General features: G+C 43.3%; 1 protein-coding gene across 3 annotated transcripts in view; it reads left to right on the forward strand.

Annotated features, from left to right (window-relative positions):
- Positions 1-8,404: 8,404 nt before the first annotated feature.
- The window catches only part of TMTC1 (transmembrane O-mannosyltransferase targeting cadherins 1), a 267,311-nt gene continuing 262,342 nt past the window's right edge, over positions 8,405-13,373 (forward strand). Inside the window, exon 1 of one of the 3 annotated variants that reach the window (XM_026000063.2) lies at positions 8,405-8,848. In XM_026000063.2, coding sequence (XP_025855848.2) covers positions 8,538-8,848 — 311 coding nt within the window. In that variant the 5' untranslated portion in view covers positions 8,405-8,537. The remainder of the gene's footprint in view (positions 8,849-13,373) is intronic. The other 2 variants (XM_072765653.1, XM_072765654.1) reach the window with 2 other exon arrangements.

Genomic DNA, 13,373 nt, shown 5'->3' on the forward strand with positions numbered 1-13,373 from the left:
TATATGTTGGCAAATTGAACTCCAATAAAAAAAAAAGAAATGCATAGCTGCTACTTGGAGCTTTCAAGAATCCTGCCTTAACAGGGAGTGTCACACCAAAATCTGTCGTTTAAAGTGTATGATGATCATCAGAGGCTGCGCACATTCAAATACTAGCTTCTCCAATTTTTAATATGTGACCACGTGTGTTATAAGGAGATTCTTGGATGAAATGTGAAATATGCATGAATCTATTAAAAATAAGACAATAAAAAAAAAAAGAAATGGCTCTTACTAGTATTTTTCCTGGATTTTTCACATTTTATAGGCACTTATTCATAGTAAAACTCTAATATGGTAATTTAATCCTTGCGTGGTAATTTTCACTCATCTGATAATATATTTGCAGAATAATGAAAATTCTTATGGAAACTTCCCAAAAAGTGCCCCCAAATATAAAATGTATAATCTTCTTACACCTGCTTAAAAATTCATCAGAAATGCATTTATTAAAAAAAAAGAAATGCATTATTCAAATAGAAGTGATAACATCAAAATTTAAAATTTATATAAATTTATTTTGTATATGAGATTATATATAACATATGTATATATTCATATTCACATATATGAAAATACTTTGTAATGATAAACTTTTATTTTTATGGAAAGCATTACTGTTTTAGTACTCCTGCCTCTTAGGCAGCTGTGTTCCACTGGTTCAGGGAAGGTGAGGGGTTTCAACTCACAGGCCAACCTATCCACTAGAGTGATGGCCTGGTGGGTGGGTTATGTTGAGAAAGACTCCAACATTGCATGTGGAGTGAATGTGCAAGGAGACTATTACAATTGATTAGTCAAGATTTTTATGAGCATAGAAAGGAAGAGGGTTTATAACATGTTTTGTGGGTTTGTCATCCCTATCTGTCATGCTACCATCTCTCAGTAGCCGTTATCTGAATTCTGGGCCAAGTATGAAGGACAAAAAAATAAAATGGGGTTGTTGTTTCCATATATACAAATCAGTTAGCAATGACAGCATTACCAGGACATTGATTCTTAGAGGGTAGGTGTAATGCTCATCCTCTTAAAATAGGTTGTCGAATGGATAATCCTTCAGACTACTTTAGAGGGAAAGAATGAAATCACTGAACAAATGGGAAGAGAAAGAGAGAGAGTAGGTGAAACAGACTGTAAAGCAAGAATTTGTTTATACTTTGTCTTCTAACCAGAAACGTCATAAGATTCAGCCCTAATCCAAGACGTGCAAAAAAGACACAAAATTATTTATACTCATTTATTTTTTTTTAGAAGATATTACTTATTTATTCATGAGAGACACACACACACACAGAGAGGCAGAGATATAGGCAGAGGGAGAGTCAGGCTCCATGAAGGAAGCCCAATGTGGGAATTCATCTCAGACCCCAGGATCATGCTCTGAACCAAAGGCAGGGGCCCAACCTCTGAGCCACCAAGGGGTCCCTACCAAAATTATTTAAACACAACTACCACTACCACCACCACCACCACCACCACAACAAAAATCTTGTGGCTGTCTCATTCATAGAAACATGACCAAAAATACAATCTGAAAGACATTTTCTTTTTCTTTCTTTCTTTCTTTCTTTCTTTCTTTCTTTCTTTCTTTCTTTCTTTCTTTCTTTTCTTCTTTCTTTCTTCTTCTTTTTTTTTGTAAGCTGCAGCGGGACTTGAAAAGATTCACTTGTATCCCGCTCGATGATCTCACATAGGGAAAAATAGGCCAAGAAATAAGACTTAACAGAATGGTGAGAAAAGATGGGAGAGTGTTATTTCTCAAGGGAAATTATTTATCTCCAGATACAATCGTTACTTTTTGACAAAGAAAAACTGGCATGGTAGGTTCTCCAACTACTTCAATAATGTAGGATGCACGCAAAGTCATTGGCTTTCGGCAGGTAGTTTATTAGGTTTTTTATGCCGTGAGCCTGCTAATTTTGGCAGTCCCCAGACCTTCTGAGGAAAGGTGGGGAATGGATCTCAGGACCTTTTGTGAGGTGGGGAATTTCTTAGCAAAATAATTTTTATATTTCAATAAAACATAAATAAATGTGACACATCAAATTAACTATATTAAAACAAAGCGTTTCTGTACAGTGTGGGGCATAAAACAATATTGATGACTAATAAATATTTTGTATAGATCAACCAAGCTTTCAGATTTTTCTATTTGTTCTTTCTTTTCTAAAATAGTCATTAGTTTTGAGCTTCATCATCTACAAACTGATAGTCACACATGAATTCACGAAGTTAACTCCCTAGCAGCATTTATGAAGTGCCTCTAGGTTTTTTTTTCTTTTTCCTTTTCTTTTCTTTTCTTTCTTTTTTTTCTTTTCTTTTCTAAGACAATTTATTTATTTGACAGAGAGAGCACAAGCAGAGGAGGGGCAGGCAGAGGGGAGGGAGAAGCAGAGGGAGAAGCAGACTCCCTGCTGAGCAGAGAGCCATACATGGGGCTTGATCTCAGGACCCTGGGATCATGGACCAGAGTAAAAGGCAAATGCCCAACCAAATGAGCCACCCAAGCACCCCTGGCTCTACGTTTTTACAATTTTCCTTTTTCTTTTTTTACCTCTCTCCCAATCTTCCTTTTTTCCTACGCTCTTTCCTTTCTTCCCTCTCCCCTTTCTTCTCTCTCCCCTTCCTTCCTTCCTTCCTTCCTTCCTTCCTTCCTTCCTTCCTTCCTTCCTTCCTTCTTCCTTCCTTCTTTCTTTTAGCTTAGCTTTATTTTTGTAGCCTTTCCTGAAGACTTTAAGTAGAGAAAAAGAAGAAAATTTAGTGTAACAGCTTTGGGGATGCCTATTATTTCTTCCATTCTTCTTGGGGGATGGCTATCCTGTTTCTTAAAAGATTTTTAAGAAACAGAAAAATTTTAAAGTAGAAAAATAGCATTAAGGAGCATTTGGGCCCAGTCTCCACAAGAGTGCCCCCACATCTGACACCAATTGAAAGTTTAGGGCGTTCCCCAACCACCCTGTTTTGAGAATTTTCTGGAAGGATTTATAGAGTTCACTGAAAACTGTTACACTCACAGTGAAGGATTATTACAGAAAAAGGATACACATGAAAATCAGCCAAGGAAAGAAGTGCCTAAGAAAGGAGTCCAGGCGAAAGTACCAAACACAGCATGCCTGTTGTCTTCTCTCCATGAAGTCAAGGACATGCCTCCATCCTGGCATTAATGTGTGATAATATGTCCAGAGTATTGCCAATCAGGGAAGCTGACTTGGGCCTTTGGTGTCCAGACTTGTTACCCCATGGGGCTCATCACATACTGTCCACATGGCTGACCTTGTTCGTCAACCCCTCCCAGGGATCAGGCTAAGATCTTTAGTGGCCAGATCTCCCAGAAGTCAGAGCTGATACTGTGTAACCCAAAGTTCCTGTCATAAACTACATTGTTAGACTGCCCCGTGGCCAAAGCCCTAGGCAAACAAAGACAATTCTGTTAGGCAGGAAATTCCAGGAGCCTAAAGATTATCTCCCAGTAGCTAAGGCAAAGGCCAGGACTCTCTTTAGGTAAGGCTAACTCTTCACCACACAAGTATAGTCATCCCTTTGCCTCTGCCCATACTTATGCCTCAAATTCAAAATTATGATACTAATAATGACCAACCCTATTTCATCTGAGAGTGTGCCAGAGTCAATTCATATTAGTTCACAAAAACTGATTATTAAATATATAGGAGTTTTGTAAGCTGGTTGTTAAACATAACTGTTATAAAAAATTTAGTTATATAAACATATAGATTCAGTCACAAAGATAATAAATGTTCAAAACTCATCATGCTGTAATTATTTTACTAGATCTATCAATATGCTCTTGATCTTATCTCTATCTCCTGTATCTGTCTGGTGAGAATTATGTATATTATCCTACTATGCTTCTCTTCTCATCTCTGCATTCAGTGACGTCATGTTGGTAGCATGAAATATTTATACCATGAAGTTAAACAAATGCTACGACTTTTACGAAGTTAAACAAATGCTATCAGGACTTTTTCTGAATACATTTTAATTTTCAGAAGCATTTTTCTGTTGAAGCAACTTGTACTAGAACTGTTAAAGAGTGTTTTATTGATTTATTATTTTATTTATTTATTCATGAGAGACACACAGAGAGAGAGAGGCAGAGTCATAGTCAGAGGGAGAAGTAGGCTCCATGCAGGGAATCCAGTACAGGACTCAATCCCAGGACCCCAGGATCAGTACCTGAGCCAAAGGCCTATGCTCAACCACTGAGCCACCCTGGTGCCCCTGTTAAAGAGTACTTTATAGGTTGTGACATTAGGATAAATTTCTGAGAAATTATTCAAAATATAATGTGACATTAGGATAAATTTCTGAGAAATTATTCAAAATATAAATCACAGTACTTCTAGAGCTAATGATTCTGATGGGATAATTTTTCTAAAAAATGTTAAGTCTTCATACAAATTAGTTTGTTATAAGCCTGAATTTAATTTTAAATGTAAATCGATACAGGGCATTTTAGCGGGTTTTCTTCCTGACGTTTCCCATAAATTATGGAGGTTGTACAAGAAAAGAAAAGTGGCTTTTTCATTTGTATATAATTAAAGTGTAAAAATAAAAATATAGGTAATTAAAATTTCATTTGTATGAAAAATACCTTTTTTTCTTTTGTATACAATAATCTTAAAATGTAATGTCTGTTTCTAAGACTGTGGATATTTGCTTTGCAATGCTGCAGCAGCTTTCAAACCAGAGATTCTAAACTCTTTGAAGGAGTCTAGTAAGTACTTGCTATGCTTTATCTTCATGTACACATATATGCTTTTATCTTGTAGTAACTTGCTGACAAAGTTTATTGCCTGAGAGACAGCAAGTGCAGGATCACAGATAATTTTTTTGGATATTCTTTAATTTTAATTCTGGGCAGAATTCACAGAGATACATTCCGGAGACAGGTGTGGAAGCCAGTTTATGGCTATGAGGAACCCTTCCTCTCTCCAGGGGCTGCTGCTTCTGCGACTGCCATTGCTAGCAGCCCAGGGGCAGACCTGGGCACAGCCAGTTCTCAGACCACAGGGCACCACCTCAGACTGTCCCACATTTGTCCAGCCTCATGCTGGCCAGCTTCTTAAGGTGCATGTTGCCTGTCCTACCATAGGCCCAGGTGGTAGGATAAGTATATTTTAATTTTCTTGGTTTTTTCCTTCCTATTTTGCTGTATTTTCTTCAAGAGCATGTAATACTTAAATAACTAAACCACAAAAATTTATTTTTATTATTTTTTTCAAAAATTTATTTTAATGTAAATTATATTATCAATTCCTTTTTTTTTTTTTTTTTAATTTCTGACTCTGTAACATTGCATTTGTTCCTTTATTAAGGGTGTACCTGAACAGGATGTATATTAGGCTGAAAAATCACAGTGGGCAGTAATTTGAAATTTGTTTCATTAAAATACCTACTTATCCTTGATTTATTTTTAGTTGTGTCCTAATTTCTTTAAGGACTGTGGTCCCTTTTAATTTGCACGAGTGACTTAATCTGTATGACTCTCAGAGAAGCACTTCTGTAATAATTTATGTTTTAAATTGCTCTGAGTGGACAAAAGACGTCTTAGGTAGTATTGCTCTAATTATAAATCCTTTAAAAGTAATCAGAGACTAAGCAACAGGAATAAAATCTTATTTCCTTTTGGGCCCCTTTATTAGCCAAGATGAGTGCTTTATACCTTAAGAGAGAAGCAGAGGGGATGATGGACTTGGCATATCAATGTAAACCTATCTCTGACATCACCATTTTTCTACTGTTTTCCTGTAACACAGAACAATATTGAACTAGGAAGTGATGGGACTGCAAAGGAATTGTTTAATTAAAAAAAAAAAATTTACTTACTGGTTCATGCTTGAGAGGACTTTTAAGGAATCTCACTATGTTAAAGTGAATCCATCCCAAATTTATCATCCGAACTAAATAGGCTGGAAATGCCACTGAATGTAGAGGAAAACCTAAGGAAATCTAGTGCAGAAACCTGGAATCCTACTTAGATGTTTCCTTTATCTCTTTCCCTTTACTCCTCCATTGTCTTTTTGGAGTTCAGCTCTCATCCTTCTCCTCTTTTCTCTGATAACTCTGCACCTAAAAAGGAAAAGAACTCATATAAGAAGGGGATGGGCAGGACTGTACTCCTACCTGGGCACTTTAAGGGTAATTGGAGGGAGAAAGGTCTCTGTAAAACTCTATTATTAGTCATTCTTTGAGATTAAGGCATTGTTTCAAGGAAGCCTCTATTGATGATAGGTAAGAATTGATATATATTGGCTTATTAAAGCTATCATTTCAGCAAAGGCAATTTCACTGTCCTAGTCAGAAGTCAACTTAGTAAGTTTGACATTGATTGTGTTAACCCCTCACACACACCCCACACAGTCACACTTTGGGCTGCTTTGTTTATCCAGCCCAGTACTTAGCACGTTGTAGCACAAATATACTCTTAATATATTTCTATTAAAGTGAGAGGCAGGCAAAGAGGAAAGGCTGTAGTGTGTTCTGTGGGGAAGATGGTAGATTCAGGTGTGTGTGGGGGCTGGATATTAAAGCTATCATGGGTCAAAAAGTTTTGAGGTAAGGATAAACATCGATGCTTGGGTTTCTCCGTTTCAGTTTGCAAGTCACTGACTTTCAAGTCACCAAAAAGCAAAGTGAAGTGGATGAAATGCATCTTGACCTGGAATACGTTTGTCTTCATTCACTGAGTTTTCAAATGCTCAGATGCATCTTAAAATTAAAAAAAAAAAAATTGATGTGCTAAAGAGTCACACGAATGCTCAGTACAAGAACAATTTCTGCCTTTTATTTTACTTTTTTAAAAAAAATCAATGAAACCTTTTAAGAATCTTCGAAGGATGGGAATATATGGCAAATTTTGTATTTTAAGTTTTTCTTTGGATGTGTCAAATTCCAGGTAACTTCAATAACACATAGCAATGGAAATTTACGATGGGTCTCAAAGAGTTAACAGACTTTTCAAACCTGGAGAAATTCTAGTAATCATCATTCTGAGATACCTACCTTATTTACATATAGAATTAGTATTTTTTTTAAAAGAAAATAACTTTTCAGGAAAATGGGGAGATTGGGAGATTATTTTTTCTTTTTCTCTTTTTCTCTTTCTTTCTTTCTTTCTTTTCTTCTTTCCTCCCACTTCTTTTTTCTTTCTTCTTTCTTTCTTCTTTCCTTTCTCTCTTCTTCCCTCTTTCTTTCCTTCCTCCCTGCTCTTTTCTTTTTCTTTCTTTCTTCTTTCTTTCTTTTCTTTTTCTTTCCTCCCCTCCTCTCCTTTTCTCTTTCTTTCTTTCTTTCCTCCCTCCCTCCCTCTTTCTTTCTTTCTTTTCTTCCTTTCTCCTTCCCTCTTTCCTTCCTCTTCTTTCTTTCCTCCCTCTCTCCTCCTGTTTTTTTCTTTCCTTCCTTTCTCCCTCCCTCTTTCTTTCTTTCTCTTTCTTTCTTTCTTTCTTTCTTTCTTTCTTTCTTTCTTTCTTTCTTTCTTTTCTTCTTCTTCTTCTTCTTCTTCTTCTCTCTCTCTCTCTCTCTCTCTCCCCTTATTTCTTTCTCTCTCTTTCACTCTTTCTTTCTTCTTTTTTCCCCAAGTGGTATTGACTTAGCAGGAACAGTTCAAACACGCCCACAGCCCAGGAAATAATAATCAGACCCAAGTGATCCATTTAGGTGGGAAGAAAAAAGTAATTTGCTCAGCACCTTCTGGATCGTCTTAAGAGTTTCAAACGAGGAGAAGAAACGTTTGAGGAGCCAGCCCAGGGCGCAGCCCCGACCCCGACCCCGACCCCGACCCCGACCCCGACCCCGACCCGGGGCCGTCCGCGAGGTGCGCGCAGAGCAAGGGGCGCTCAGGGCAGGGCGAGCGGCCCGGGCGCCCCCGAAGCCCCCGCGCAGGGCGGGCGGAGACCCGGGGCGGAGCCGGGACGGGGCTTCGGCAGCTCGGGGTCCCCCGCGGCGCCCCCACGCCCAGGCTGCAGGGCCCGGGGAGGGGCGGGGGCCGCGGGCTGCAAGCGGGACTTCCCGGGACGCGGCCGCCGCTCTCCGCGGGCGCGCGTGGGGTGCGCACCTGCTCGGCCCGCCCTGCCCGGGCCCGGGGCGCCCGCGCACGAGCGGGGCGGGGGGGCGCCAGGCGGGACCCCGGGGCCCCGCGCCCGCCTCCCGGGCACCCCGCGCCGCGGCCCCGCTCCACCTGCGCGCCGCCCGGGCGGCCCCGGTCCGGGGATGGAGCGGGGCGGGCGGAGGCGGGAGCGAGCGGGGCATGCGCAGTGGGGCGGAGGCGGCGGCGGCGGCGGCCGGGGAGGCGGGGGGAGGCGGCGGGAGGCGGGGGGCGGCTGTTTGTTCGCGGCTGGGCCAACTCGGCGGCGCAGGCGGCGGCGGAGCGCGGGGCGCCGGCGGCGGGTGCAGAGCCGCCGCACCATGCCCGGGCCCCCCGCCGGGGAGGATGCCAGGCGCCCGGGAGCGGCCAGGGCAGCGGCGGCGGCGGCGGCGGCACGATGGTGGTGACCGGCTGTGCGCGCGGCGGCGGCGGCTGCGGCGGGGACCGCGCGCCCTCCCGGCGGCGGGGCTGCGGGCTGGCGCGGGCCGGGGCCGCGGCGCTGCTGGCCGGGGCGAGCTGCCTGTGCTACGGCCGCTCGCTGCGGGGCGAGTTCGTGCACGACGACGTGTGGGCGATCGTGAACAACCCCGACGTGCGGCCCGGCGCCCCGCTCCGCTGGAGCATCTTCAGCAACGACTTCTGGGGCAAGGGCATGGCCGAGAACACCAGCCACAAGTCCTACCGGCCGCTCTGCGTCCTCACCTTCAAGTGAGTCGGTCGCCCCGCGCTCGGCCGCCGTTTCCCACCGCCCCCGGCCCCCGCGGCCCCGCGGCCCCCGGCCCGAGCGAGGGGAGAAGTTGCGGGACCGGCTGCGGGGGGGGGGGGGGGGGGGGCTCGTTTCTCCTCCTGCGGCCCGTGCGCCTCCGCGCCTCCCTCTGCCGCCGTCCCCGCCGCGCTGCTCGGGGTCCCCGGGCGCCCGGGGCGGCTGGCGGGGCGCGGGCTGCGAGTTGGGATCCACTTTGTCAGGAGTCCGCGCTGCGGGCGGGCCGCGCTCTGGGGCGAGGCCGGGCCGGGGGGAGATGCTCGCGCGCCCCGAGATGCCCCGAGATGCCCGAGATGCCCGGGCCGGCCGGGCGCTAGGTGCGGGCGCCGGAGTCCCGGACGCGAGGCTGCGGTGAGGATGCTTCCAAGTTGGGGGTTTCCCGAAGGCTTTAGGGCAGCCTCGCTGGGGGCGAGAGGATGAGCCCCCTGTGGGGTCGCGATCGGGGGGACAGGAGGCGAGAGCCCTGCGCTGCCGGGGCTCCCGGGTTTTGGGGAGGCGGCGCGGAGGGAGCGCATCCCCCCCCCCCACTACCCCCCCCCCCCGACCTGCGCCCTTCGGCTGCTCCCCGAGCCTTTCCAGTCTGCAGGTCTGCGGAGGGGCTCGCGATGTCGATTTTAAAAGATGCAAAGCAAAGGAATGCAGAAGCGTGGGATCCTCCGGGGATCCTGGTGCCCCAGTCGAAATAGTTTTTGTTTTACAACCCTCAGAGTCATGATTCAGCATTTCTGGTGTGAATAAAGTGTAAAGGGAACCGAGCGAACGCCAGGTTTTTGTAGGGTGGAGTATTTTCTTGAATTTAAACGAGGGCTTGCTTCACGCGGAAGAGGAGGAGAGGAGGGGCTTTGCCCGAGCGCGGTCGTCTACACCGCGAGCCTGACTCAACCCCTTGTAATTTGGCTCAGCATTAAAGCTTACAGTGCGCCGGACAGAAACTTGAAATAATACTGGTTCAGTATCATCCGTATTTTAAGCCTTTTGCAGTGGGTGTAATATGAACCCGTCTTTATGGTGATGGTCATTCGAGACGGGATAGGCAGCCTGAAAAGCTCGCCTCTGGCCAGGAGGCCAAGGTTTCTTGACAGGTGGCTGTGATGGCTTAGGAAAGGAAACCCCAGCAGTTGGCGGTAATTCATGGGCTTTTGACTTAATTCTTCCACTGAAAATTCAGTGTTTTAAAAGAGGGCGAGGAAATTGCACATTTGACTCTGAAGAGAGTATTTTAGAAACATTTGTCTCTTTGGAAAGTGGTTTTGTTTTTTTTTGGCTGAAAGATAACCTCAGCTAATGACGGAGTTTCTCAGTTTTCCAAATGTTTTTTAAAATCTCAGATGGTACAAATATATATGTTCGTCTTCTAGATTGATCTGCTTAATCATTTTTTACAGTGAGGGAAGATGGTTCGTTTCAGGTGTGGAAGCTCACAGCGTGAGCTGTGCTTGGCTTGTAACAGCCGTGGAGACCAAGTGGATGTGAGCATTTTCCATTTTAAAAGGTCAGGGCCAGGGCGCCTGGATGGGCGGCTCAGTCAGTTAAGCGGCTGCCTTCAGCTCAGGTCTTGATCCCAGGATCCTGGGATGGAGCCCCGCATCGCATCGGGCTCTCTGCTCCCCCAAGAGCTGCTTCTCCCTCTCCCTCTTTGGCTCCCCCTGCTTGTGAGCTCCTGCTCTCTCTGTCAAATAAATACATCTTTTTTATTTTATTTTTTTAAAGCCAGGGCCAAATGCCTGTGCCCACTTGGTGGAAGGTGGGGAAGATGTTTTCACTTCTTCACTTTCTAAAATGTTTTTTTCATTCATGCTGGAGATGGCAGGGAGAGAAAAGAGAGGAATGGGGAAGGAAGTAGACAATGATGCAAGCATGTTAGCAAGGATTTAGGGTAAGGGGGGAAGGGGGAAGGAGAGTTGCAGGGAGGGGCCAACTGCTCACTGTGTACTCATTGGTTACAAAATGCAGATTGGTGTCTAAAACTATTGCTCTTTGTATATCTTTTTTTTTTCTCTTTGTACATCTTATCTCACTGGCTATGTAAGATAAATGTAAGATAATTTTTTTTTTTTTTGAGCGGATTGAGTTGCAAATCTAGAGAGCAACACTAATTGGAAAGGGGGAGATATCGCTTCAGAAAGAAAAAGCTCATGTTTCTGGGTTCACAGGTGTGGATTAAAATAAGACCTGGAAGCTTTCTCCACACTGGGTCTTCTTGTGCAGCAGCATGAAGAGGGGCACGTATAAGGGACGGCACTGATGTTAGACCCACACAACTCTAAAGATGTTGCAAGGAAGGACAGAAAACCACGTTTAGTAACTACTCAGTGTGAACCAAATATTGGCCTAGGCACCTTACATAGAATATGTCATTATGATTTTTATTTTAGGTAGTTGGTGAAAATAAAGTTAAAGTAGCCTTTTAAATATATATACACACTTCTAAGTATATCTTAAGCTAGGCTTGTTTGAATAAAAAAAATCTGAGAATTTAGGGATCCCTGGGTGGCTCAGCGGTTTAGCACTGCCTTCGGCCCAGGGTGTGATCCTGGAGACCCGGGATCGAGTCCCACATCGGGCTCCCTACATGGAGCCTGGTTCTCCCTCTGCCTGTGTCTCTGCCCCTCTCTCTCTCTCTCTCTCTCTAGTGTCTCTCATGAATAAATAAATAAAATCTTAAAAACAAATCTGAGAATTCAAGATCATTTTAAATTATTTTTATTGTGGTAAGAACACTTAACATGAGATTTGCCACTTAAAAATCTTAAGAGCACAATAAAATATTATTAACTGCAGGCAAAATGTTGTACAGCAGCAGATCTGTGGCGCTCATTCCTCTTGTGTAATTGGAACCATATACCTGCTGGACAGCAACGCTCTGGGCTCCCCTTCCTCCTGCCCTTGACAGCTGTCATTCCACTCTGTTTCTATGAATTTGACTATTTTAGATACATTATCTAAGTATAATCATGCAGTATTTGTCCTGTGACTGGCTTGTTTCACTTAGCATAATGTCCTCTACCTCCATCCATGTTGTATATGACAGGATTTCCTTTTTTAAGGCTGAATACTACTTCGTTGGATGTATCTACTGCTTTTTTTAATCCCTTCATCTGATCATAGGCAGTTAGGTTGTGAATATTGCTGCAGTGAACTTGGCAGTGCATATATCTCTTCAAGATCCTGATTTCAATTGTTTTGGATTGATAACCAGAAGTAGGATTGCTGGATTATAAGGTAATTGTATTTTTAACTTTTTGAGGAACCTCCATACTGTTCTCCATAGAGGCTGTACTTTTTACATCCCCACGGATAGTGTCTAATGGTTCTGGTTTTTCACATGCTTGCCAACACTTGTTATTATTATTATTATTTTCCATAAAAACCAGCTTAATTGGTGTGACAGAGGTGATAGCTCATTGAGGTTTTGCTTTGCATTTCTCTGGTGATTAGTGATGTTAAGCATCTTTTCATGTGCCTATTGGCCATTTGTATGTCTCTTTTTTTTTTAAAGTATAATTGACATACAGTATCCTGTTAGTTTCAGATGTATACCATAGTGATTTGGTGTTTTTATAAATTATAAAATGGTTCCCACTATAAGTCTAGTTACCATCTGTCACTATAAAAATTTGTTACAATATGATTGACTATATTCCCTAGGCTGTACATTACATCTCCATGATTTACTTATTTTATAACTGGAAGTTTGTACTTAATGCCTTTCACCTATTTTGCTCACTCTACCCCCACCCCCTGGAACTAATTACCAATTATTCATTTCCTGTATCTGTGATTCAGTTTCTGCTTTGTTCTGTTTGGTTGTTTTGTTTTTTAAATTCCACATATAAATGAACTCATATGGTATTCATCTTTCTCTGACTTCTTTCACTTAGCATAATACTAAGTCCATAATACTAAGTCTCTAGGTCCATCCATGTTGTCACAAATGGCAAGATTTCATTCCTTTTGATGGCTGAGTCTTTATTGGAGAAATGTCTGCTCAAGTCCTTTGCCCATTTTTTCATCTGTTCTTTTTTTTTTTTACCTTGAGTTGTAGGAGTTTCGTGTGTATTTTGGATATTAGTAACACATCACATACAGGCTTTGCAAATATTTTCTTCTATTCCATAGGTTGCCTTTTCACTCTGTTGATTACTTCCTTTGCTGTGCAGAGGTTTTTAGTTTGATATTGTCTCAGTTACCCAATTTTGTTTTTATTGTTTGTACTCTTGGTGTCATATTTTAAAAAATCATTGCTAAGTCTAACTTCATAAAGTTTTTCACTTGCTTTTCTTTTTTCTTTTCCATTTTTTTAAAAAAGATTTTATTTATTTATTTGACAGAGAGAGAGAGAGAGCACAAGCAGAGGGAGTAGCAGGCAGAGGGAGAGGGAGAAGTAGGCTCCTCGCTGAGCAGGGAGCCCAATGTGGCTCTATCCCTGGACCATGACTTGAGCCGAAGGATGACGCTTGCCTGACTGAG

The sequence above is a fragment of the Vulpes vulpes genome, chromosome 8 (assembly GCF_048418805.1).
Source record: "Vulpes vulpes isolate BD-2025 chromosome 8, VulVul3, whole genome shotgun sequence".
In the NCBI taxonomy this organism is placed as follows: domain Eukaryota; kingdom Metazoa; phylum Chordata; class Mammalia; order Carnivora; family Canidae; genus Vulpes; species Vulpes vulpes.